General features: G+C 35.0%; 1 protein-coding gene across 1 annotated transcript in view; it reads left to right on the top strand.

Moving 5' to 3' along the window:
• The window catches only part of RYR2 (ryanodine receptor 2), a 332243-nt gene that overhangs the window by 245247 nt on the left and 59742 nt on the right, over nucleotides 1–27254 (top strand). Inside the window, exons 64-76 of the mRNA XM_068395937.1 lie at nucleotides 2601–2661; nucleotides 4026–4264; nucleotides 7597–7678; nucleotides 9658–9788; nucleotides 11556–11876; nucleotides 13274–13514; nucleotides 13927–14014; nucleotides 15547–15639; nucleotides 15913–16083; nucleotides 17039–17098; nucleotides 21309–21443; nucleotides 24159–24215; nucleotides 25706–25818. Of these exons, the coding sequence (XP_068252038.1) occupies nucleotides 2601–2661; nucleotides 4026–4264; nucleotides 7597–7678; nucleotides 9658–9788; nucleotides 11556–11876; nucleotides 13274–13514; nucleotides 13927–14014; nucleotides 15547–15639; nucleotides 15913–16083; nucleotides 17039–17098; nucleotides 21309–21443; nucleotides 24159–24215; nucleotides 25706–25818 (1792 nt within the window). The remainder of the gene's footprint in view (nucleotides 1–2600; nucleotides 2662–4025; nucleotides 4265–7596; nucleotides 7679–9657; nucleotides 9789–11555; nucleotides 11877–13273; nucleotides 13515–13926; nucleotides 14015–15546; nucleotides 15640–15912; nucleotides 16084–17038; nucleotides 17099–21308; nucleotides 21444–24158; nucleotides 24216–25705; nucleotides 25819–27254) is intronic.

Genomic DNA, 27254 nt, shown 5'->3' with positions numbered 1-27254 from the left:
CTTCCCTCCTCATATAATAATACAGCTTTCTAAATTATGTAGGACTACACCTCAGATTATTAAAGAAACTCAGTTGTGCAGTTCATGGGATCAACTGCATTTGTAATACATGCTGAATGGTGATCCAACCATCAACCTAACATTTATACTAGGTCCTGGGATACTTTTAGCCTTAAAACCTCTTGAACCCATGTGGTTTAGTATTTGCATATGTCCAGCCTCTATTATTCTGAGTTGTGTGAAGAGTTCCTTTAAGGAACAGCTCTTGTTTCAGTTTTTGTCCTATTGAATTGTACTTATCACCTGCTCCCCTTTCATGATGTAATGGAATTTTATATACTGCATGTTCATTTCTACATCAGAGTGTTTTGTATCTAGTTTTCAGGCTTCTGAAAACCAAGAACATTTTTAATAAAAAAAAAAATTTTTAATTCAATGAAGGTACCTATATACACTGTGAAATAATGGCAATAGTAATAAAACTAGTTTCATTGGGAACACCTCATTTTAGGTTTCATAACTCAGTTAAAAAAAAAGATGGCCTTCTGAAATTGACTTTTGACCTCAGGTTGGAAGCAAACTGATTCTTGAAATGTTCAATTTAAAAGGATTCTTTTTGAGTTTTGACTGTGCCATTTTAAGGTAAAATATTAAAAAAATACTCTTTTTTTGTGGGTTTTTGTTTTAGAAACACAGTGAAAACAACTAAATTCATGACATTGAACAAAAGCAAGTCACAGAATTTCCACTGAACCTAAACCTGTCTTTCATAGCAAGTTACATTTTCTAAGATTCTGTAACAAATCCTGCCTGAAGGACACATTCCAGACAAGAAGTTTCATGATAATTTTGAAAGTCTGTTTTTAGTGTTACATGGATAAAAGTGGCCAAACTCTAATATGTCAACCAGTTTAGATTGAAGGAGGCTGCATTTATCATGGTCACTGAATTCTGCTCTGATATCCCAGTCTGTGGAAACTACCACACTGTAGTATCTGCTACAGGGATATGCCTAATCTTGTCTGGTTTTCAGAATAACTAGATGAATTTCTGACCCTTCCATCTGGTTGCAGCATATGAAGTACCTGATTCCTGGTATTGGCTCTTGAAATGTGTCTACATGGTATAAGTAGATTGCCAATGTAAATTTTCAGGGAACTGAAGTGGGCATCTCTATACTGCATTGTAGCATGCAGCATATACACACCTGCACAATGAATGTTAAGATACTGTTTCATGACAGTTTAATCCACAGACTAAGTCTGGGTTGCTTTGAGTACTTCCCTCCATCCCTGCTGTCATTAGCACAGTCCTGCACTCTCTTCTTCATCAGCACTGGCATTCATATCACCAGAGCAGTAAAAGTGTAAGGAAAAAAATAGGAGCTGACAAAAAACTTAATCTTTTGGGGTGGTTCTTTTTGATAGGATTTTTTTAGGCCACCTCAGCTTTCTCATCTGCTCACTATATCATTGCATGACCGCCAGTGGAAAGAGGGTGGGGCTAGGGGCAGCTGCGGCAGCTGTTGTTCAGGTTTGTTTAATGTACTGCAGATGAGCACCACAATACCTCCTAATTTGATAGCATAGAACAACATTCTCAATGCTGCAATAAACCTCCCACTCCTTCCTTGCAATTTATATTTTAAAATCTCTATTTCACTGAAACAGTTACTAATTTTAGTTGTATGTTTTTCAAGCAAAATAACCACCAGTGAGAAAGTATAGTACACTGTATTCACATGACAGTATTTTCAGAAATCTATCTTACCTTAAACATTCAATTTGTTTCTTCTTTTTTTTTTTCATTGACAAACTTTAAATATATAGAGAAGCAAGAAAAAGTACTTTCATTTTTGCAGAGATTTAGATTTTTTTAGAAAAATATATATATATATTAAATAAGCTGTGGGTCAAATTTGTGTAGCCTAAATCTGTCCTGGATTTAAAAAGTGAACTTAGAGGTGTCTTGTACATGGCAACACCTTGGGATGTAATGATGCATACAAGGCATGTTGTGTGTGAGTTCTCTTTTTACATACATAAGTGTGAAAAAAATAATTGATTATGGGAGATGCATATTATGTCAGAGACTGTTACTCATGTGGGCCACACCTGATGCTGCTATGAATGGCTGCAGCCTATTAGTAACACCAGGGAGCTAACCTTTTTGATGATATTTTATATATATGTTCTTTTCCTGCAATAGCAGCTTACGAAAGTTAACAGCTTTTAAGATACTGAGAGGGGGAAGATAAATGCTCAGATAAACTTGAATCAACTAAAGCAAAATTTATAGAACTTAAAACCAGACAATACACTGCAGCTCTAATTAACCCCACATTTAAGTGCTTCCATCTTGACTGCCTCAGCTATTTGATGAGAGATGCTTTACTGCCTTTAGTTACTGCATTTGTATAAACAAGGCTAAGACAACAAACTGCATGTTTTTTAACTTGAATGTTAAAATTATGCAGAAGTTCAGTTGTTCTTCTGCTGTGTCATTTACTCTCATTAAAAGCAGAGATACAGTTAGCAGAGTGTAGGTATGCTATACGGTGTGCTCAGCTTAATTGGTGGATAATTTTCCTCTCTGTTTAGGAAATGATGCAACATCAATAGTCAACTGTCTTCACATACTGGGCCAGACCTTGGATGCGAGGTAATACTGAATGTATTTTCTAAAGTACAAAGAAAATCACTTAAGAAAATAATGTGCAGTCACATTTGGGCTACCTGTGTAAGGCTACAGAATTTTAAAACTCAAGAAGTTATAGTACTGAAGAATTTCCTTTGCAAAGTAGGTTAATTACTAGGTAATTACTAAGGGTTGGCAAGACAATATTTGTAGGTTACACTTTCAACTTCAGTTCAGATCAATGGTGTCCAGGAACTGCTGGCTGTTAGTTCATCTGGTTTTAATCATGTGACTGTCCCAAAAACACAATAACATTAGAAATGTTTTATTCTTTTGCTCACACTGTTTAATCAAAAAATTCAGGAGTTAAATGCACATGGAGTGCAATAAATCTGTCTCATAGAGTGTCTTCATTGCAAAGTTAATTCAGGGTCTACTTTGAACAAAAAACTCCCTTTACATCCAATTCAGTGGTACTTTTAAGTTAAATTGAGCTGCTTGAGCCCCTGTGAGGTTTATGGATGAGACAGTCTTGAAATATCACGTTGCAGTATCTTGGGTTTTTGTCATAAATTGTCCATGCTCTATGCAATCATACAGATAGAGTGCAGATACAGGTGGAGGTCACCGATTCAGCTCTTGGTAGAGACGTAAAAATAGATCCAGACAGGGATTAGGGGATTCATGGAGGTTACATGAATGTTTGAAAATACTGCCATTGAAACTGTATGTGTTCACTCTGTAAAACAAACAAACTGAACTGTTACACAATTTATGAAGAACTTCACCTGGATTTATTTCACGCATGCTTAAATGGACACTTTCCTTAAACAAAGGATCTCTGTAATTGAGCTAGTTAAAGCAAATAATTCTCCTGGATTATATCATTACATAACTGATAATGGTGTTATGTAATCAGTGCATTTATTTATTGAATTTTAAACAGATCTGGTTGTTTTTACTCATTCCTTTCCGATGCCCCCCTTCTGGAGGCAGAAATAAGACTGTCATGGTTAGGAAGACTTTCTGAGTTCTATCTTGAGATAGTTCTTCTCTTCCTAGAGTCATAAACTGCAGACTTACTCATTCTTCTTTTTTGATAGGTGTTTTTTTCCCCTCTGAAGGCAAATGAATTACTTAATTTATAAATTTAAAAGGACTTTATTTTCTCAACAGGAAAACAGATAAAATATCCTTGTGTTCTGCAGGATACCTATGAAATGTTTTTTCAGTAGGTTGTTCTGCTATGAGAAGATTTTACAATATCAAAAGATGAAAGATTTTTCTTTGAGTCTTTACTGTCTATTTCATATAAGCCAAGACTAGGCTTTATTCCATGCTTGTCTAATAGAATATTCTTTTTCAATCTCTTCGCATTCTATATACAGGACTGTGATGAAAACTGGTCTGGAATCTGTTAAGATGGCATTGAGAGCATTTTTGGACAATGCTGCTGAGGATCTGGAGAAAACAATGGAAAATCTTAAGCAAGGCCAGTTTACACACAGCAGAAACCAACCAAAGGGAGTTACACAAATCATTAATTATACCACAGTTGCTCTCCTGCCAGTGCTATCTTCATTATTTGAGCATATTGGACAGCACCAGTTTGGGGAAGATTTGATATGTATGTATTATTTAGAAGTGTCATGCTACTAAAATATCTGTAGTGTCATGTAGCAAACATTTTACTAGACTCTCAGTTCTATTAGAGAAGGACAAATCCTATGTCATTTTGACAAAATTGTCATTGATTTAATCAAACATTTCCTGTAATTGACCTAGAACAGTCTGCAGGTTTTAGTGCACTTTGTGTAAATATTAAAGCAGATGTGGCTGTGATTAGACAGTCAGAAGGCTTGATTTTGTTTATAACACTGCCATAGATTTACTGTGAATTTTTTCTTGTGTGAAAAGTTACTTTGTATAAGTTAATTTGTCTTTGCTCTGTCTGTAAATGAGGTTATACTGTGAGAATGTTGTTATTCTTTCTACATGCACCTTGACTCAGTTTCAGTTAGCGGGGAATTTGGGTAGGTGCATCTTAGATCCTAAGGAAAAGCAGAAGGAGCTCCTGAAGAATTCAGGCACCGGAGAAGGGAGTGTGTATGAGACTGTATAGGAGGTTTCTGTAGAGATTCTGATTATGTCAGATTCAGTGTTGTTTATTGTCCCAAACAGTCTCTGCAAGACAAAATTTTTCAGTCTGCAACACAAAACTTTAATTTTATATATTTTAGGAACTCCACAGGAATTCTGCTGTCCAGACTGCACTAAAGGACGCAATTCTGCTCTGTATAGCTAACAGTTATAGAAATAACTGAGAGAAGGACCTGGAAGAAAAAAATACCGAATTACATTTTTTTCTCTTTTTAGAATCTGGAAAGTATTACTTAAAATAGCATTAAGAGAACTGGTTTTGAAAATTTGGAGTTGTATTGATGGATTTGAATGTGATGAGATGTAAACATCCACTTTTCTCATTAAATTATTTCTGTAAAATTCAGGAGTCTGTGACAATGTCCAGAAAAAGTAATCTGTGGGGTTCACATACATCACTTGTTCATCATAAACCACTTTTCCAGGCATCAGCATGTTCATGCCTTGTATAATTTTTGATCTCTGGTATTCCAGGTTTTGGAACTTAATAATTATCCTTTGATACTTTATTACTTAAGTTTGTATTCTTAATCAGCTATTCTACATACATCACACTAGTGTCAAACACCCAATTTAGAATTCATAAGCTGAGAAAGAATATTTAATTTCAATTGTACCTACTTATTTTGTCTAGAGCATAGTTGGAAAGGCTGATTTTTCTTACACACAACTTCTCTTTACATCTTGTTAAGAATAAGATTATCTTATTTGTGCTACTCTGATGACAAGCATCTTGATCTGGTGCTTGAACCTAAGAGTATTACTACATTGAGTATTACTACTCAACTCCAAGGTGATCTGAAATAAAATCACAGTATAGTAAAGAGCCAGGCTGTGTACCTTTGATGCACTATTTTGTAGGCTCTTACAGCCCATTAACTGGATTGTGAACTGGCTGAAGGGAAGAAGCCAGAGAGTAGTGGTCAGCGGGACAGAGTCCAGTTGGAGGTCTGTGTCTAGCGGAGTTCCGCAAGGGTCGGTTCTGGGACCAGTTCTATTCAATATATTCATTAATGACTTGGATGAGGGATTAGAGTGCGCTGTCAGCAAGTTCGCTGATGACACAAAACTGGGAGAAGTGGCTGACACACCAGAAGGCTGCGCAGCCATTCAGAGAGACCTGGACAGGCTGGAGAGTTGGGCGGGGAGAAATTTAATGAAATATAACAAGGGCAAGTGTAGAGTCCTGCATCTGGGCAAGAACAACCCCATGTACCAGTACAAGTTGGGGACAGAGCTGTTGGAGAGCAGCGTAGGGGAAAGGGACCTGGGGGTCCTAGTGGACAACAGGATGACCATGAGCCAGCAGTGTGCCCTTGTGGCCAAGAAGGCCAATGGCATCCTGGGGTGTATTAGAAGGGGTGTGGTCAGCAGGTCGAGAGAGGTTCTCCTCCCCCTCTACTCTGCCCTGGTGAGGCCGCATCTGGAGTATTCTGTCCAGTTCTGGGCCCCTCAGTTCAAGAAGGACAGGGAACTGCTAGAGAGAGTCCAGCGCAGAGCCACAAAGATGATTAAGGGAGTGGAACATCTCCCTTATGAGGAGAGGCTGAGGGAGCTGGGTCTCTTTAGCTTAGAGAAGAGGAGACTGAGGGGTGACCTCATTAATGTTTATAAATATGTAAAGGGCAAGTGTCACGAGGATGGAGCCAGGCTCTTCTCAGTGACATCCCTTGACAGGCCAAGGGGCAATGGGTGCAAGCTGGAGCACAGGAGGTTCCACTTAAATTTGAGGAAAAACTTCTTTACGGTAAGGGTGACTGAACACTGGAACAGGCTGCCCAGAGGGGTTGTGGAGTCTCCTTCTCTGGAGACATTCAAAACCCGCCTGGACGCGTTCCTGTGTGATATGGTCTAGGCAATCCTGCTCCGGCAGGGGGATTGGACTAGATGATCTTTCGAGGTCCCTTCCAATCCCTAACATTCTGTGATTCTGTGATTCTGTGATTAAGTCTTAGTTCTATTTTACTCCCAACATTTCATTGCGTATTAGCACTGTGGAAGAAACTAGAAAAAAATATATGTGGAAAGAATGGGAGTACTTACACTGTTGTTACACTATTACTGCAGATTACATTGGAAATGTATTTTTCAAACAGATGTTAAGATTATTCTCACATTTTTGTGACTGAAACATTTGATAATTTCAAAGCATATTTTGGTGAAGTATTCATAAGGACTAAAGGATTTTTTAAATTCTTTTGTCAGTCTGAAGTGTAAATTAAGTACATGCTATTAACTGGTATCTGTGTCTAAATTTTAAAAAAATATAAACTGTGATTAAAAGAATTAAATATGTGTTTTAACATGATTGTCTTTCTTTTGTAATGTATTTTATACAGTGGTGTTACATTTATAAATCGATTTGTTCCCTAATAATATTTTTCACTTTCAGCGCTTTATTTGATTTGCCATGAAACTTTCTTAAATGCTACAGACAAACTGGAAACGATTCATTTACACATTTTTTGTAGCTATTAAATTAGTAAGTTCTCAGATTATGCAATTAGATGTTATCCTTAAAGAGTTGGTATGCCATTAATATCAGAAAGTTAGTGCACTAGTGAAATGTGTTTACTGTCTTAGCTGGTAACTTGGTATTGAAGTAAGTGGAAGTTTTTACTCAGAACTATGGCGCTCAGTGGTCAGAAGACTTTTTGTATTTAGACAGTTATTTCTGTGGATTGCCTTTGATAGCTTAATATTAATTCAGTTATTGTCAAAAGAAATGTATTTTAATTCTACAAAAATGTATTGCAAAGAAAAATCTCTTCATACTTGTCATTTCTTTCTTCTCTTTAGTGGAAGATGTTCAGGTCTCCTGTTACAGAATATTGGCCAGTTTATATGCTCTGGGAACCAGCAAGAGTATCTATGTAGAGCGGTAAGAAGAAAAAAGTGTTCCTCTATTTTTAATATTTGTGTTTATATTTAGTTTCATGAATATTCAGTCCAGAAATGAATATAGGAAGAGACTGTTGTTGGAAAGATATTTTGAGAGAAAAATGGTGCTCAGATATTAAGTGGAATGCAGCTGCATTTATTATAATACACTTAAAATGTTGCATTATATGTTTGTCAAAATATATTTCGTAATTAAAACAAAAATTACAAATAAAATTATCTGACTTTACAATAAATATCACTTGATTTGAAGTTTGACTGGGGAATTGTAAAAATGTCATTCATCTCAGCTATTTTTATAATTTTTCCTTATATATTGTTTAATTCTGATGTGTATTTCTTTCTCATTACCTTAATTTAATTTGTCACTCATACAACACTACTTCTTTTCTAGCTCAATTACACAGGGAAATGAGGCTTTATAATTGCTTTTTTGTGCATCTGTGTATTTGGTAACCTTCTTCCAAGTTGCATTTGGTCTGTGTAAACCATATTCAGCCAAAAATAGAGGTACCTAGATAATTCAGTTCTTAAAACTGAATAGTTGCCCTGTAGTGACTAGCACTGTTCGGAGCAAAGGCTAAACAGAACTTACACATTTCAGATATTGGCAACAGTAATCTAGGAAGTTCATGTATCTGTACACTGTCTAGCAAATCAACCTGTGCATAACTCCAGACCAGCCCCATGACATACTCTTGCTTACTTGGTGGCAGTATCATAGAAAACATTATGAAGAAAGGTGGGGAACAATATTTGTAAGTAACAAAATACACATCTGTGGAAAACCAGGTCTCAGTAATTTCATAAGGGTTATAAAATTAATTGGTTTTGGTATTTGGCAAATAAAAGATGTGGGGTTTGTAGTTAAGATGAAATATGTCAGTCTAAGTGATAATTTTTGTGTATGGTTGTCTACAACCATTATCACACGTGAAAAGCACGTACCATGCTCTTTGTAGGTATACGTGATGGATGTATGTTTTGCTTATGAAGACCTAATGAAAAGGAAGAAAAGGAAGAAGGAGCAAACAGAATAAATAATAATGGGAATGAAGATAGATTTAACAAAATCAAGTTTAAGGAGTTAGATGTAGAAAGAATATAAGTTCATAAAATGAGACAAACTATAGACTGAAGATGAATCTTGTTGAATGACAAGATCAGTTTGGAGGCCTTTTTTTTTCGTACTTGGAAGTTCATGGGAATACTAGATTTCTGTCATGTGTGTGGCTCAGCTTCAGCAGCTGAGAATTTCTTATGTATCTAAAATCCGCTCTGATCAACTCAATTGGAAATCAGAAAGAATAGTTTTAAATGTCCCCTAAAGGACCCAAGTGAAGTAACAGGGGATCAGTTACTCCTTCCTAGAGACAGACTTTTTCCAGTTTTGACACACCTAAGGAATTTTGATTATCAAATAAATGTTGTCATGTATTTTAAGAGATTAGAGCAATTTTTTTGTGCAAAACTTTCAGAGTTATTGATCAGTAGAAGCAATTTTCCACTCTCTGAAAAACTTGACTTTCATGCTAGACCGAGGTCTGATTATTACTCTTTCTCAGAAAAAGGAAATTATATCACTCAAATAAAATGATAGTTGTATTTAGTCTCTTGATCTATTCAGTAGCTTTTTCTTAATAGTAGAGATTATAAAGTCAGTAAAGCTGAAAGTAATAGAACAGAAGGCATTCTTATGATGACTTTGGGTCATTTGCTTTCAACTAAGTAGGCCACCTTTGATGTTTTATGTCTTAACATTTCATTCATATATTAGCAGAGGGTTGCTGGACTTCAGTTTCTATTACCTGTTCTTGTGTTGATGATCCTAATAATGTAGTGGCTTATCTCTTTGAGGTGAACTCATCTTAGAATAAAAATAAGACTGGTATACAACTACCCTGAGGTGTAGTCAGTCATCAAAGATGTGTATACTTAACAATGTTTGTTAATTCACAGGCAACGATCAGCACTAGGAGAATGCTTGGCTGCTTTCTCGGGTGCCTTTCCAGTGGCTTTTTTGGAAACTCATTTGAACAAACATAATATCTACTCAATTTACAATACCAAGAATGTGAGAGACAGAGCAGGTATTTCCAGAAACTCACGTGATGATTATGAAAACACAGTTTCACTATAAATGCTGCTTGCCTTAATACATGTATTTTTGCATACATTTTATAGTGCAAGAATTTTCTTGTAATCTCTTGGTTGTATTTCTTTCCTAAATCAATGGGCTAAGTCTGGCAAACCCGATTATTCTACTTTTCTAAAGATACCGACGTTTTAATTTTGGGATACCATTCTTAAAATACCACTTTGGAATCAATTTATTGAAGGGACTTCACACATTTTTAGTATCTCAGATATTATATATCTGATGATAAAATTATGCGTTCTAAGCGTAACTTTAGTTCCTCAGTTTTCATATGCAATATTGGGTCCCTAAAACATACATACTTGCAATTGAAGCAAAATACCTTTGCCTGTATTAAGTACATAATACACCCTTAGAAAGTAAATACACTGCAGAGTAGTATGTACATTGTTTTTTCTTTGTTTGAAATACAGGACAGTACAGATGCTTTCCAGTAATATTATGTATGTTTATTTTGCATTTACCTTTTTGTTCCATTCTGAAACTCTTGATGTTTCTTATGCTAAAACATAGTTGTTGAATAAGGTTATACGCACTACTTATTCTTATGGTAAACAGAACAGAAGTTACAGCAGAACTGTACAAACTCTGCATATATGATGAGTGTGAATAATGTACAGATATGTATAGATGACAGTGTATAAGATGCCAGTTTATAATGGCATCCATTTTATAACTTCACCTTTTTTTTTTTTAAAAAAAGGGAGCATACCAGATTTATTCTTCAAAGAGCTGTAGTATCTTATCTTGAAAATGACAAAAGCCGTGCTTACTTACCATATATATTCTAGCTATTTTAGTACATCTAGAAAGACAATCAGCTGTATTTTCATTAATTTTTAACAGAAATTTGAATTCATTGTTCAAAATTGCATTAAGCTTTAAGGAGACTGTGATGGCTGTGTAAAATGTATTTGGGTCTAAATAGGAGAAGAGACTGGTTTTGGAAAAAGAGTAGCCTTAGGCTATGTTGGTACAAACATTTGGATTCACAAATTGCAGGCTAAATTTTCAATATATAGATATCTGTATATCTCATGGTATGTGTATGTCAGGATGTTAGACATTCAAGAGCTAATAGTTGTGCTTACAGATATTTATTTGCAGATGAAAAAAAGTGCCTCCAAAAATAAAGGCAACTGCAGTGCCTTTTCAAAGGAAGGAACTGATAATTCAAATAACTTGAAAAATAAACATTTACAATCAGAAATTCATCTCCAGAAGTCAGTTTCTTAGAATCTGCTCTACTCATTATGTCAGGCAATGATTTTTTTCTTCTATTAACATTACAGGTCTCATCTGATGTGTTGTGGAGAGATGTTTCATTGTATCAATTTGTTTCCTTAACTGGAAAGCTTATGTTGGAAGAAATTCTGAAATTTAAGTTTTATTTTGAATATAGCAAACTGCATCTGATGTCTCTGAATTCATTCCATAATAATTACATTGTTGAAGCTTCCATATAGGAATTATTTTTATTATAGAAAATTTTATTAATGAGTCTTATTTTGTTATTGAAACATTTTATTGCTCAATGGTATAAAAGTACCTGTTTTTATTTTGTGTTTGGTTTTTTTTTTCCTTAGATCAGAAGGGCATAAATGTAAATAGAAAACAAAACTTGTGCAGAATACAAATTGAAAAGAATTATTTTCCCCCTTGTGACTTGTTTATTGATTTTTGGATTTTTTTTCAATAGTTCTCAATTTGCCTACTAGTGTAGAAGAAGTTTGCCCAAATATACCTTCTTTGGTGAAGCTAATGGAAGAAATTGTGGAACTGGCAGAGTCTGGTATTCGTTACACACAAATGCCACATATCATGGAAGTAATACTGCCTATGCTGTGTAGTTACATGTCACACTGGTGGGAGCATGGGCCAGAAAACAACCCTGACAAGGCTGAAATGTGTTGCACAGCCTTGACATCAGAGCACATGAACACTCTGTTGGGTAACATATTGAAAATCATCTATAACAACCTTGGTATTGATGAAGGAGCCTGGATGAAGAGATTAGCAGGTAAGATATAAAAATAAATAAACAGACAAACAAGCATGTGTGTGTATATTCAGAATGTGTGTGTGTATGTATACACACATACACACTCTGAATTACTCTGTATTTACCCTGTTAAAGCTGGAGTAGAACAACACTCATATTTTTTGTACACAATACAGATCTTGATCAACCAGAAATGTTAAGTATAAAGAAAGAGCAGTGTAAGCAGTATGTTTTAATCTCTTAATAAGTAATGTAAGAAGTGCATTAGACTATTTATTTTTCCCCAGAATATGCACATATGCATTTTGCAGTATATTGAATTAAAGGACTATAGTTACCTGGCTCTTTTTCATTATATAGCAGTTTTCCATTTGCAGGCATTACACAGTTCCTTGCTATTCTGTATGAGTGCTGGATCCTTAAGATACTGCTTTGAAGCTGTATATCTAACATATCTATTACAATGAAATGTGGAAATGCATATGTCATTTTAGTAATCTTTACATTAACTTCATTGTGATAACACCTTAAAATTTATTTAAAACCAGTTTATTTCTGAATGTTACAATCTGTAAGGTCACTTCAGTGTTGTGAATTCAGTTTTTCAGTTAGGCTTTCTTGTGACTTTTCAGTATTTATTGTAGTAGTAATTTCATTCATGATAGCAGTCTGGATTCCTAGTCTTTTGGGGGTTAGTAATGTAATGCACTCTGAGGTTAAGTGGTAACTGCCTAAAATTCTTTGTAATCTAATGGATATGTTACAAATGGTTTTGCACTAATGGGCTCAGATGAAGTGCGAATTTACATATTCATTTTTATGAGTAGATTTGCAAAAAGCATGTGCTAACAAGTCTCAAATGGCTGGTTGATGGATGGTTGAATCAGTCTCATTTCTGTCTACATGCAAGCCTTCCAGTGTCTTAATGTGCGTAAGAAATGCAGGCTGTTTCAGTAGGTTTGCAAATAACTAGAGCTACTCCAGTTCTACTTCACTCAAGCTAAAAAGTGAGGTTCAAAAGAGGAGCCAGTGGCTGAGAAACCTTGAGTGTGCACTATGTAACTATATATGTATCCACCCATACGTACCATTAAACAACTTCTACATTACTTAATAAAATTATGCAGGCAAATAGGAATATCTTGACAAAATGCCAGTAAAGAGGCATTTCAAGTTTTATGATCTTGCAAGCTTAGTCTGTGAAGTTTTGATTTCTGCCGTCATAGTGACAAAGTGAAATGACTACGCCAAATCCTGACCACATTTAATTCTTGGCAAAATTTCTGCTGATTTCAATGGGGGCAGGATTTTACCCTGTAGCCCAGAAATAACATCCAAGAAAGAGGTGAAAGGTAAAAGTTTTTATTTATATTTTGTGGCCAGGTATATATTATGATATTCATTGCCTTAAATAGTGTTTTCCCAGCCCATCATAAGCAAAGCGAAGCCACAGCTCTTAAAGACACACTTCCTGCCACTGATGGATAAGCTAAAGAAAAAAGCAGCAGTGGTTGTATCGGATGAAGAACATCTAAGAGCAGAAGGCAGAGGTGACATGTCGGAGGCTGAACTGCTCATCCTAGATGAGTTCACCACTTTGGCACGGGACCTCTATGCCTTCTACCCTTTGTTGATTAGATTTGTGGACTATAACAGGTATGTGGAGAGGAATAGGTCAATGAATCTCGTAAAATCTTCCTGTTTGTTGGTACCGTCTCTCAGCCCTTGATATGCCTAGCACTGAATTAAAGTAGCTTTTACTCAGCCTGCCAATCTTGAAGTTGCTCAAGCTGATGCTTTATGACTTTTAGGAGGAGCTGGTGTCTTTTTCAGAAGAAAACCAAAGAAAAAGATGCAATCCAAATCTGTTGGATTAGACCTAGGATTAATGTAAAAGGATTTTAAGGGTTTGGAAATAGGACATCAAAAAGCCACTGCTACCAGAAAGGATTAAAAGCATGCATGCTTGGTTTTGTTGGCTTGTATCCTTGTAAAATGTTGAAAACTGATTTCAAAGCATAAAGCCAGTGAGGATCATCTGCATTTCCACCCTTTTACCAAATTTTAGGGCAAAATGGCTGAAAGAGCCCAACCCTGAAGCAGAAGAATTGTTCCGCATGGTGGCTGAGGTCTTCATTTACTGGTCAAAGTCTCATGTAAGTAATTCCTCACAAATATTTGTTTTAATTAGGTTTCTTTGAAGGCAGATCAATTATTTAATGGTTGTGTTTGGGAAAACACATTTAATGACAGAAGTGAAACTGCAGATGGGAAGGAATTAATGACTTGCAGTTTTCTGACACTTTTGAAATGCTGGAGTAGCTAGCGGAGTTGATGGGTGTTTTGTAGCAAAGTAACACTGACTGTAGATATTTTTCATATAAATTCTGGTTCTTTGTTGTGGTTGGGTTTTTTGTTTGTTTGTTTTTTAATATACATTAAGCTCACTGAGATCTGTGACCTTACCCTTTTTTTTTTTTTCAATCTGTTATTTTCACCCCCAAAGACTTTTTATAACCAGGATTAGTAGTAGTTGTCTCTAAATTGGTAGTAGTTGTCTCATTGAAATCCATTTTCCTAAATTGTGCAGTCTGTCTACTTGAGCCTCTTGGCAGAGTTATGATAAAAATCATGCGGAAAGGTCCTCAACACAACTAGTGGAACAAGGGTTTCCTGAAAGAAATGTGCACCTCTATTCACAGTCATTTAGTTTGTGTTGCAGTGTAGATTTGTATCTCTTTAATAAAAGTTAAAAGTATATAATTCAATTAAGCCTAGGACTGTAGCTGGATTGAATGAAGGAAAGTCAGTAAGTGTTCTAAGAGCAAGGAAGTAGCAAATATATCTTACAAGTAATTCTCATATTCCATAAATTTTACCAGTTAAGGATTTCTTAATTCCACTACTACAAAATTTACCCTTAGTTCTCAAGTCTGATTCCTCTGGCTCATATGCAAGAACCAAGGGGTCTGCATTACGACCTAATCAGGCACCATCACTGATAGTGCTTAAAAATAAAACATGATTTATGTGAATACTGGAACAAAAAGAAGAAAAAAACCAAAAAAGACTAAATACTTTCAGGCACTGGATCTCTGTATGGACTGTTGTCTATACTAAATTTCTTTTCTGCCATAACTTCAATTCTCTCAAGTTTGGCAAACAAGATGCCTTATTATTTGTGTACCTGTTCCTGAATTTGACTGTAAGATTTATTATAAACATTGCTGTGCACAGAAACTGGTTGCATAGTAGATAGATACTGGATCATCAAATTACTTGTGTATTCATAAGTTCAGTCTTCTATTTAAAGTTTCTTATGTATCTGAATATAGTGGGATTTATAATGGGGATAAAAATGGATTATTTACGAGCAAGGGAAAACCCAGACAATATTTTTATATTTAATAAGAGGAGGAGTGAGATTTTTATCATAGCTGTTTCATAGTGAGAGAAACATTTCGTTCTTGGGAAAAAACCCAAAACACACAACTCCCTGAGCTATGTCATGTAAATAAAGCTAGAATTCAAGGCCATTATTGATTATCCATTAATTTCTTCTGTCCTCTTATCTTTTTATCTTGTGGATTTTACAAATTTACAGTTAATTTATATTTTTATTTAAGGTTGTTTAGATAGATTCCTCATGTATCATAAGTGCTTCTAACTGAGATCTATATATTTCCAGAATTTCAAAAGGGAAGAGCAGAACTTTGTGGTACAAAATGAAATCAACAACATGTCTTTCCTTATCAGTGACACCAAATCTAAGATGTCCAAGGTATTGTAAGGTTTTTATATTTACTTTTTTTTTTTTTTGTAACGATAGCTGTTGAAAACACTGGGTTGAGAATCAAAATGTAGTTGAGAAACACAGAGGACTTTCAAGATATTGGTATAAAGTATTAGCAATGACATAATGGTAATTCCATTGGCTAGGGTCGCAGCTGTATGGGTAGTCAGGAAATTGTCAAGCCAGAGACAAGTACAAAGTTGCTAATACAATTATTTTATTTAATATTGGATTTTTTTTCACCTTTGCTTTATGCTGCAGGCAGCAGTTTCTGACCAGGAGAGGAAGAAGATGAAGCGAAAAGGTGACCGGTACTCTATGCAGACCTCTCTCATTGTGGCAGCACTGAAGAGATTACTTCCCATTGGCCTAAACATTTGTGCTCCTGGAGACCAAGAGCTAATTGCACTGGCCAAAAATCGATTCAGTATGGTAGGTGCTCTTTTTGCACTTCTAAAAGGTAGAAATAGAAATAATAAAATGCTTTGAATATTTCCCCACATGCTCATTTTTACAGCATGACACAAATAATCAAGACTATAATTCTGTTATATAAAGGCACAATGGGTGACTATGCTAGATAGTAATCTACATATTGTTCTCATTTTCAGGGCATGAAGCATTTCAGTTTGGACATACTTATTTTCTAAATGATAAGTATATGAATAGAGATGACATTCTTAAATTAAAACAGTTATTTCTCTCTCTTGAATTTTAATGCTAAATTGTGTTTATTATATTTTATGAAGCTTGAATTTGGAAATGCAATTACGAACTGGATGTTTCCTAACTTCTATGCCCAATATCATAACTAATTCGTTTTTATCACTCTCATGTGAATGCAAGAATTTCTGTAGGGATAGACTGTTTCAAAAGTGATTCTTCTAGGAGTAAACCCACAGTGCAATAATGTGAGCGTAAGTTGGAATATACTGCTTTCTCAAGCTACGATACTTTATATACCCTGGTGGGTTATATGACCTTCAGACAGCTGAACTGAATGTTTATAAAGGATAAAAGTTCTCCAAAATAAACACAAATCAAATCAGAGAAGGCTGTGTTCATGAAATTGGTTTCATTTGGTCAAACTTTGATTAAAGTATGTATATATGTATATACTAGTAATTTTAATTCAGACTTGCATTTAGTGTGATACTGTGGACAGATATGAATAATGCCCTCCAGAACTTGTTCCTGTAAGCTTGGTTATGGCTAGCTCTGGCCTGATACAAAAAAAAAAATATTGCTGCTGGGATTTTCCTCAGTCTTCCACATTGTCAGTTTTATTCATCATCTGAACTAAGCCCAAGGTTGACATTTATATGAACAATATCTTTTCTTAATTACCTTCTATTCCTAATTTCTATGATTTGTAATTTATTAACAGAAAGATACTGAAGATGAAGTACGAGATATCATCCACAGTAATCTTCATCTCCAGGGCAAGGTAATCTATATACAGTTGTTAAACATGATTTTTCTTCCTTTGAATTCATTTGTTGTTGCCATATAATTACAACCTGCCTTGGTTCCTTAGGATAACTTGTAGTCTCTTATTCTCTTCTGTCAAGTAACTTGTTCATGTCAATTGTTAAATGTTAGGTTTTTAATGTGTTTATATATGCATTATATACAATAATTTGAGTCTTCAAACCCCTGCCTATGCACACCATTAATATGAAATTGGAGACAGAAGCAAGGTCTATCACTGTTTCAACTCCACCTTCTATTATTCGGGATAGAATCTGCAAAATGCTCAAAGTACTGTATATCAGTTTGAAGTGTAAAGGGAAAGGAAGCTGCCACTTTGGCATACTCTGTGAAGTGAAAAGTCTCCACTTTGCTCAGATTTGTTCCTGTTTTTCAGCCCAGGAAAAATAAAGTATCTTGGAAAAAGTGTAGATTTTTGTTATCAAATTGCAATTAGTGCCAGATGAATAGCCCTAGGGAAAAAGTCCTGAACTGGCCTAGTGTAGCTAAACTTTTTTTATTAATGCTTCAAGTAATGGCAAAGCAGCAGCCATAAAATGGAAGTGTAATAAAATGGTGTACGTTTCATCTCTGTTGAAGGAAGATTGAATTGGACCTGTGAATGGTGCTTTATTTAGGATTGTCCTTTACCTCCTCCTCCTGCCCCAGGTTTATTCACCTCAAGGGAAAAACTAACTAGTATTTCCTGTGCTCATTAAACAGTTAGAAGAGAATAAACACGTGAGTTGGAAATCTGACTTTTTTTTTTCTGAAATGGTTTTTAAGAATCATCCAGAAGTCTAGATTTCACTGCAATTCAGTGCATAGCAATAAATGTTATTTTTTCTTAAAATGACTTTGTAATGGAATGGTTCTTTCTGAATAATATCTGAAGATTAATTTTCTCCCATCTTATGTTTTCTGTATATTGCTGCAATGTCAAGCAAGATTATGTGGATGTTGGGTTTTCTGGGACCTCACAAGAAGATGCATCATTTCACAAAGCTAACAATTAAGAGTTTTTCATAAAATATTACAAATGAATGTCCAATAGCTTTGAATTATAGGTATTGCACATAGAAAAGTTTACCACTGAAAACAAAAGCTTTGGTTAAATCCTAAAAAAAAATGGAAATACTTATCCTTATATAGCAAATATTGTTACATACTGAGAAGCAGAAGAAACCACACAGGCCAAGTACTAGGAAGAAAAGAGCATTTATGAAGATCTTAATGAGCAACAGTACTTAAGCAATGTGCGTGCCGTGAACATACAAACCTTAAATGTGTTGTGATTTTGTGTGTGAACTTCAGTAATGTTTTCTTAATGACGAAGATAGGTATTTCTGTTCTGACCTTTTCAGTATGTGTATATTGTCATTTTATGAGCCATGCAGTTGTAAGTCTTGCCTGGCATTTCATGCTGCTTCTTAGCACTTGTCCTCCTGTTTTAAATACTTCAGTTTCTATTTTGTTTCTTTAGGGTGACATTCTGCTATTAAGGAATTTCTATCTGTTACTGCTTTGTTGCCTTGGAGTAATGAAACTTCTTAATACCTTGATCTGTGCTTTCTCTTCAGAAACTTCCTTTGCTTCAATGAAAAGTTTGCTGCTGTTCAGCAACATATCACCTCCTTTGTTTATAACACATGAGAATAAAAGTACTTTTAAATTTCTTATATTGATGAAATTTCGTAGTGCCTTGATAATTAAGAAGGAAGTAATCTTAGCTAATCCAAAGTACACATTGACAGATTTTCCAGTTGTAAACATTTCAGCTGTGATTTTGGATTTTCGTAAAATGAATTCCCAGTTGAAGATGACATTCTGAAAGAGAGCCACGTAATACATAGCTAACAAAGCAAAATAGCTATTGTAGCTAGCTGTATTTTATAGCTTTACAGCTTTGAAAAGCTCTGATTTTGTCGTGTATGTGAAAAGTAGTCAACTACAGAAAAAATATGGCATTTCTAGACTTCAAAATGTCAATTTATTATTGTACTTATTAGCAATAGATAACAAATCATAATAAAGATAAGTAGTTTGTTCTCAGTGGCTTGAAATATATCTTTTCATGAATCATTTAGCACTAACACATTCTACAGTTCACATTAAACCTAAGTGTATAACTTAATTATTTAAAAGTATAATGTATAAAGTTAAATTCAGTAGTTATTTACAAAGTACAATATAATTTATTCTCTAATTCTCTGATGTCATTAGTATTCAGTCACTATTGTGACTGAATCAAGTACATGTCAGATACGGTCAAGTATGATGTTTCTTTTTAAGAAAAATTATGCCATTGTGCTATATGCATATACTACCCTTTTGTCATCTGACTGAGTCAGACATAAAAGGAATGTAGGCCAAATGGTCTTATAAATTTTAATTGTTATTTATTCTTATTAATTAATATGCAGCTTAGTTATAATGGTGTGTGTGTAAGGTGGCTTTCAAAACAGAGCAAAAATACCACTTTTTGGAAAGGCTGGTTTTCTTCTAACCATAGAAATATTCTTTCTTCAAATGGTGTTTTCCGTTAACTACTTTTTCTTCTCACAGACACCATGGTCTGTCTTGTTAGAGCTAAAATGTAATTTATCTTGATTTCTTTTTGGAAAACTGCAATGTTTGAGAATCATCCTTCTGAATCTTTAGCTATTAATGTTGTGGAGTCTGTTTCATGCATTTGTCTACCTTTGTCTACATCTGTCTTCACCCTGTTTCTGTCTTTCCTTTCCTTGCATGCCTGCATGCTGTTACTCAGTACCGAGCCTTTTATTTCAAGAAATTGATGACGAAACTTGCATTCATTTTGACATGGATGAAGCTCAAGTCACCAAAATCTTCTTCCAACCATGCTAATTCACACCTTGAAATGTCAACTACTCATACCCTTAGAAAACTACCTATACAAAAAAGCTGTACCTTGGTAGAATGTGAGGAGTCCTCAGATCAAAAGACATCTCCACCTGTGATTAAAAATTCTTTTGTGGACTATCCATTCATGATGATCCAGTCAAATGCTCACACAAAGACTGTGGATGTGACAGTTGTTAAGAAATGGAAAAGCCGAAAGGTGGAAGAAATGCCTGCCAATTGTGGCTTTCTAGGTTGTAATAAGCTATTATTGAGCGACTGTGTAAGTTTATAATCATTCCTGGAACTTCAGTAAACTGTATCATAAGATGTTTTGTTGAGGTGAATTAGCATTATTGTCTCATCTTAGGCACAAATTGAAATCTGGATCCACAAAGATGTTTTAGAAAGTAAGTGCTGAGTTTAAGCCCTATTCAAATCTGTAGGGTTTAGGCTCCTAAATCCTTTAGGAATCCAGGCCAGTGTGATTTAAACCTAAACTGCACAATCAGGAATGATCACTGGCCACAGCTCTCAGTAAAATGGGTTACGCATTGCATTTGTCTTCAGTGTCAATGGCACAAAAAATGGTTGCAAAGTGTGTTGCATCAGTGTTCAATAGCAGAACCACTGGGGAAACAAAATGAACCAAATAAGAGATTGCTAATGGTAAAACAGAGAATCACAGATCACTGAAATGGAAAAAATGAAGTGTAAAGAGAAAAATAAGAAAAAACTTTTTGCTTCATACAGTTCTTGATAATTTGTAGGCTAATAAGCAAATGCATCTTGAATTCATTTTTCATAAATTAACATTTCATTTTTTAGCTAGTAGTCCGTAAAATTAGGATTTTCTAACAATTGAAAAAAATTAGACATAAATAAGACCAATGTTACTGATTTCCATGACTGAAAACTGAGTAATCCCAACGAGTAGAGCAACAATTTCACTGTTGCCTGGTTTAATAACGGCAAAGTCAGTGTACAAAGTTATGTCTGTCTACCTCGTATTCATTACTTTTCCTCAAATAATTTATTCATTGCTGGTGCCAGTGCTGTTTGTTGGCCCATGATCATTTGCTCTTTGTATGATTATTAGACTTTTTAGTCCTCTGGAAGCTCTCAAGAAGCATTGCACAAATCAGTCTTTAGTTTTGTTCTACCAGTCAGTGTAGTGGACACTATGGGTTAGCCATGTAAAGGCATGGGTTAGCCATATAAAGTGCTTCTGTTGTCCTTTGAAGCAGTTTCTGTACTAATTAAACAGTTTGACCCTACGTTTGGAACATTTTGCCTTGGTGACATGTGAAATCTTTCTCCTCCAGCTTGAGGATCCTGCCATTAGGTGGCAGATGGCACTTTACAAAGATTTACCAAACAGGACTGAAGATTCCTCAGATCCGGAGAAGACTGTGGAAAGGGTCCTTGATATAGCTAATGTACTGTTTCACCTGGAACAGGTGAGATGCATTTTCCCAATTCCATTGCTTCTTAATCTAAACAAAAGGATTCAGCCTTTCATTTATACTTTTACCTGCTGTATTTAATGTTTTATTCTTTTTTCTATATTTTGATGACTACTGTTTACATATTTTGCTTTGTGTTTTGTAATCCAGTATCGTGGTCATATTGATCACACAATGCGTTTGCAGCAGCTCCCACAATCATTTATTTGGAAAAGGACTAAGAAAGTGATATCTATGTTTTAGCTTCCTTCTGGTGCATTTCAGCTAATAGGAAGTAATCACTAAATTGTCTATGGACCATGAAATGTGAATGAAAAACAACTTAATCATTGAAAAAATGCCTTTTTTTCAAGGTATTTTTCCTCAATTGAGATTCTTGAGTTATTGAAGTAGCAAGAAACTTAAAGCTGCCTACATAAATATCTGATTAGAAGCTGCCTATTATAGCTGTATGGAGTAGGACAGTCAGATGATTTGATACACAGCTTCTCTAGTGATAGCTTTAGAAAGTTGTTTGCTATGTACTCCGTAAAAAAATTATAAGAAGAATGTCCACTTGACAAAATCTGTATGGAAGTTTTTGTGAATGTGGACAAGAATATATGCATTTAGAAAATTAAACTGGCATTGAAATTCAGAAAAATCTTGATAATCTGGAAGTTTTAGCAAGACTGCTCTTTGGTGGTCCAGCAAACTGCTTGCATATGTGAACTCAGACTCGTTCATGCTGCTGCCAACAGTGAATACAAACCAAGGTTAACCTGGCCAGCTCAAATATTACTTGCTGCATTCAAGAAATCGTAGAAGCAGGGTTGAGGAATGATTTTGCTGAGAATGTTCTGGCAGAATCGTATAACTTGTTTCAGAATCTGTCATGAAGCTCTATTGTTTTGTCTAGTATTTTTTGCATAAATACATGAGCTTCCCATATGAGCTTTTACCTGGACTACAGTAACTTTCATTTAAAAAAATCTGTAATTTATTTTGTGTCCTTCTTCCTACTAGCACTGATAGAATTTTGTGTTTTGTCTCTCTGATTAAACTTGTCCCCAGAAATAGGTCAACCAAGAATAAATGTTGGAAGTTAGGTGTTGGTTGGTTTTGATTTTGAGTTTTTCCTCCCCTTGGGACAAGAGTCCATTACTTATCTTTGTTTTTAATTCTTTAAATTTTGCAGTAAAAAAATCCCCGATGTTGGTACATTTTACAAGTCAAAGGCTACTTGATAAAATTTAGTTTTCCCATTTTACTAAGTGAATTGTTAGCTATTTTGCACTAAACTTGTTGTGTGTTTTCTAGGCTTTCTTTTTTAAAATGCGCTGAAGAAACAGCATGTTAACTTCAAGAATGTTCCTAGTGGCAGAGATGAATGCTGTGGGTTACAACATAGACTATAAACTGACTGCATATAAAATTGGCTCAGGGTTGCTTTTTTTTTCTTTTCAAAGAACATTTGAGAATTCAAGGCTCTCTTGCCTTCTCATTAGTTAGTTTTTCACTCAGAAGCTTGGCACAGGTTTTCAGACCCCATGTCAGACCCCATGAAGGAAGTTTCCATATTGTGATGAGATCACTTGTTCAGTCAAGTAGGGATCTGAGAGATATGTGAAAGTGCTTGTATATACACTGTGCAGCACTTGATTGCTAGAAGAGATTTTCAGAGATCTTGGAATGCACAAAGTGTGTTGATATGAGTACCTGTGTCCTGGCTGTTTCATCACACAACTCTTCTTCATATCATTTGCCAGCTTTAATATGGACTTCCTTCAAGTTCAGTGTCCTTACACAGTTTGATAGAAGATGATGCAGAGGAGTCACTAAATTTTACCTATTATTGAATATGTGTGGAGCAAGCAAAAAGCGATAGGACGTGGAAGTAAATTCATGGCGATCACAGTTAGCCTGCTAGAGAGAAAGAGAGAGACAGGAGAAAGAGTGTTGATTTGAAAGGATATAGGGTGGCTGTGAGGAAGAAGGAAGAGTAGAGGAAAGCTAGAAACATGGGAGGCAAAAGGTCTTTTTTACCCTGGTTCTATCAAAGTCAACCAAGCTGAAAGGAAATTCATTAGCATGTACAGGGTTGCATAATTCAGCATTAGACTCTTGTATTTGAGTTCAAACAGCATATGCAATCTCTTGATTTCTGGCATTTTAGCTATACCATCATGTATATAAATTGGTTAAGCTTGTGTAGTTTGGAGAAATTGTTCAAGGGAGTGAAAGGTATGATCCTTGCTTGTGTTTTCCATGTTCTGTCATAGGATCAGTCTTACAGGTTATAGAATCCAGCGGCAGTACAGAACAGGAAGGATTCCTGCTGTAATAACAGATGGACATTTTGGATCAGTCCTTCTGATCAGACTTAAAGGATGACTTGTAGTGAAGTAAATGCTGACTGCTTTGATTCTGGGTACTTTGCACCTATTTATTTAAAGATTTGGCCCTACAGCTTTACTTATCTGTTGACAAGTGCTCGGGTGCTTTTGTTACTGAAATGAGTAATTCAGTGTCTTTAGAAATAACGAATATCAGAGCACTGGGTCTGTTTTTATAACAGTCTTGAGTAATCCTTTGCTCTCCATACACAAATACTCTGTTCTCCATATATACACACTCTGAATGCTTTCCTTATTGCACTGCCAAAGATCAGTTCATTCTGTGTATTTTCTTTCCATGCACAGCTAACTTATTTCTTTTTATTATTTTCAGAGAACTGCTTGTGTAGGCCGAGGCTATTTCTTTTGGGAAAGTATAGAGAGTTTGATAGTTGTTTGTGAAGATATTACTAATTACCTAACTTTCACGTTTGGGTTTCTCTGACTTCTAAATTATTAGCGCTGACTTTGCTTTGTGACTGTAAATATGTTTGCAGTGAACGCTTTTCTATCCTTTCTCTTAACAAATATTTTTCATTTGTATTTTAACTTTTGGAAGGAACTTGTTTTAGAGTGTCACCATTTAATCTTACAAGTGTAATTATCCATTTCACTGAATGCTTGGCAATATTTTAGCTTGTTTAATTAAATATTTATCATTTAACTAGGAATAATTTTTTCATATTTCATTAAATTAGAAATGTTCTCATGGATAACTATGTTTGGATTGAATATTGAGTCTACATGAACATCATCATCACTATATATTTTAAATAAAATGCTTTATTTTATTACAAGGAGAATCACCAAGTCTTTCAGTGAAGAGGTGCTAACTTCCATTGACTTCTTTGGTGATGTTGGGAGACAGAGGAGCTATTATTCTACTAGCACAGTTGTCCATAAAAGAAACAAACAAAATCCCCACAAACAACCAACAAACCCCACACAAAAGACATCCCCTGCCTTAGAGTTGTGTAGGTTAAATCAAATGATATAATTTTTATGGAGCAGTTGTGAAGTAAATCAGAAAAACCGTGGGAAAGGAGTGATCTGTAGTACAGCCTGCATAGTTCCCAGTTATTCCGTCAGGCTATATACAGTTGCATGCAGTTGCTCTTCTGAACTACAGTGGTCATTTTCTTCTGATGGAAGGTGGAACAAAAGAAACTGAAAGAGCAAAAGATGAGGATGGAGCACACCCAATTTCATCTCATGCTACTGTAGAGCTAGGATACAGAAAGAGAACATATCTGAAGACAGAGCTGCAATATTATGAAATGTAGCTGAAGTGTTTTGGAATATCTTATGTTCATTCTAGCTATGCAGATTCATGGAAGGGATTTAGTCCTAACTAAGTCTTCATGCCTGTCTTTCATTTTTAAAGTTAATTCCTTTCCATTGTAGCTGGTCATGGTAAATATTACAAATAAAAGATTAATTGTATTTCAGACAATTCCTTTAAAAATATTGTCTGAGGCAATGTGAAGGTGTACAATTTACCTGTACATATGTAAAAAGTTACATATAAAAGACAGAGTGAAGCTTCTTTGTATTAAAAGTTAAGGTTTCCTGAGAGATGGCCTCAAAGATGATAATATTCTACCTAAAAGATATAAGAAGTAGGATGAAGTAAAAAAGGAAAACATCTGTACCATACAAAGAAAGGGAAATTTTTGCTTTTAAGTTTATTTTCTAAATTTTGATTCTACAATTTGGCTGATCACTTGAACTCTGTCTAGAGCACTTTGTCCCATCTATTATTCTTCTGTTCTCTTTCCACTTGATTTATCTGTTATCTCACATTATTATTATTATTACTATGCCCACACAGGAGGGAAATTGTCACATTGTTTATTCTTCCACGTGTATTTTATGTAACAGGTTGAGCACCCTCAGCGGTCCAAAAAAGCAGTGTGGCATAAGCTGCTGTCTAAACAGAGGAAAAGAGCAGTGGTTGCCTGCTTTAGAATGGCACCATTGTATAATCTGCCAAGGTAAGAGCTACATTTGTTCTCTGTTTTTCACAAATGCATTTATGTTCATACAGTGCTATTTAATGAGATCAAAAGGAAGAAAAACATGTAAATCAGTAATTGATAAACTGTGTGGTAATATACCTTGTATATTACTTTTAATAGATCTAATTACTTTCTTCTAATATGTCTTCTGAAAAGAATAACAAAAAGTATGATTTTAAATTTCTGGTTCTCTCCTCCTGCTGTTATTCCACCTGTTCCTCCTGGTCTGTTTTCTTTTCTGAAAAGCAGATAAAAGAGATAAATGCAGAAACAGACATATTGGTGTCACTGCAATATCATCTTGGGAGATAAATTTCCTCCTAAGCCATGGTATAGCTCTGGAGATATGGAGTTACCTTCATTATTAGATGCTAAATGTTCTATATGCGGGAAATAAAATGATACTATTTATCTGAAAACTTGTCTATTTATGACTTTTGGGAAGAGCATTCCACTTTTGGGAAGAGCATTCTATTAGACAAGAAGTATATGCACAGACTCTAGGCGTTTCACACCTTTTCCTGTGGCTCCTATTCCTCTTCTTTCTTGTTCAATAGAGAATAGGATCTATGGCCAAGTTTCAGAATCCTGAGATTCTGAAAGGAATGAATGTTCAGAAGAAGTAGAGGCATCTGTTTTTTCATGCAATTGCTAAAAAGAACACTTGTATCGGATCTTTTCAACATAATAATGTTCTCATTTTTTTCCCAAAAGTATGCATATTATTACTATTACCATACTTAGTAGCATGAATCTACGGACTTTAGTCTGTCCTAGGAAGCACAAGGGCATGAGAATCATACTAGCTTGAAATGAGGCTGCCATGACAGTTGAAAATAGAACAAAGATATTTCCATCTTTAGCTGTTCTTACTTTAACAAGAAGGTCATCTCCACATAACTAGCATTCCTGTATATTTCAATTATACTTCTTCCTTTTCCGTATATGAGTCTGGCAGTCGTTTAAAAAAATTAAGATGATTGATAAAATTCTTCATGGGGAATTGGTTATCACGCATTCCGTTTTGCATTGAATTCTCAAGAAAAAAACAAAAACCAGAGAACGTCATCATTGGCTTACCCTCTTTCCCCTAGCCTCATCATCCATTTAATTTCATGGTGTTAGGAAAGAAAAGGTTTACTATTTTACATATGCAAGTCTAATCCTGAACATTAAAAAAAAAAAGCAATTATTTGAGCACAATCCAAAGCTATCTATTGCTGTTATCTTAATATTTAAATTAAAATAATATAAAAATATTTTCTCTTAAAAATAAAACTCACTAATGTGGCAAAGTAATTAATTTTATTTCTTACTTGTGTTTAAATTTCTTTAAAGTTCTATTTACTATCTGTTCCTAAAATCATTATTATTACATTTTAGTATCAATTTTACAAGTTAATGGGACACAG

The sequence above is a fragment of the Nyctibius grandis genome, chromosome 1 (genome assembly GCF_013368605.1).
Source record: "Nyctibius grandis isolate bNycGra1 chromosome 1, bNycGra1.pri, whole genome shotgun sequence".
NCBI classification, from domain to species: Eukaryota; Metazoa; Chordata; class Aves; order Nyctibiiformes; family Nyctibiidae; genus Nyctibius; species Nyctibius grandis.
The sequence above is the reverse complement of the archived record's forward strand: the minus strand, read 5'-3'. Positions and strand labels throughout refer to the sequence as shown.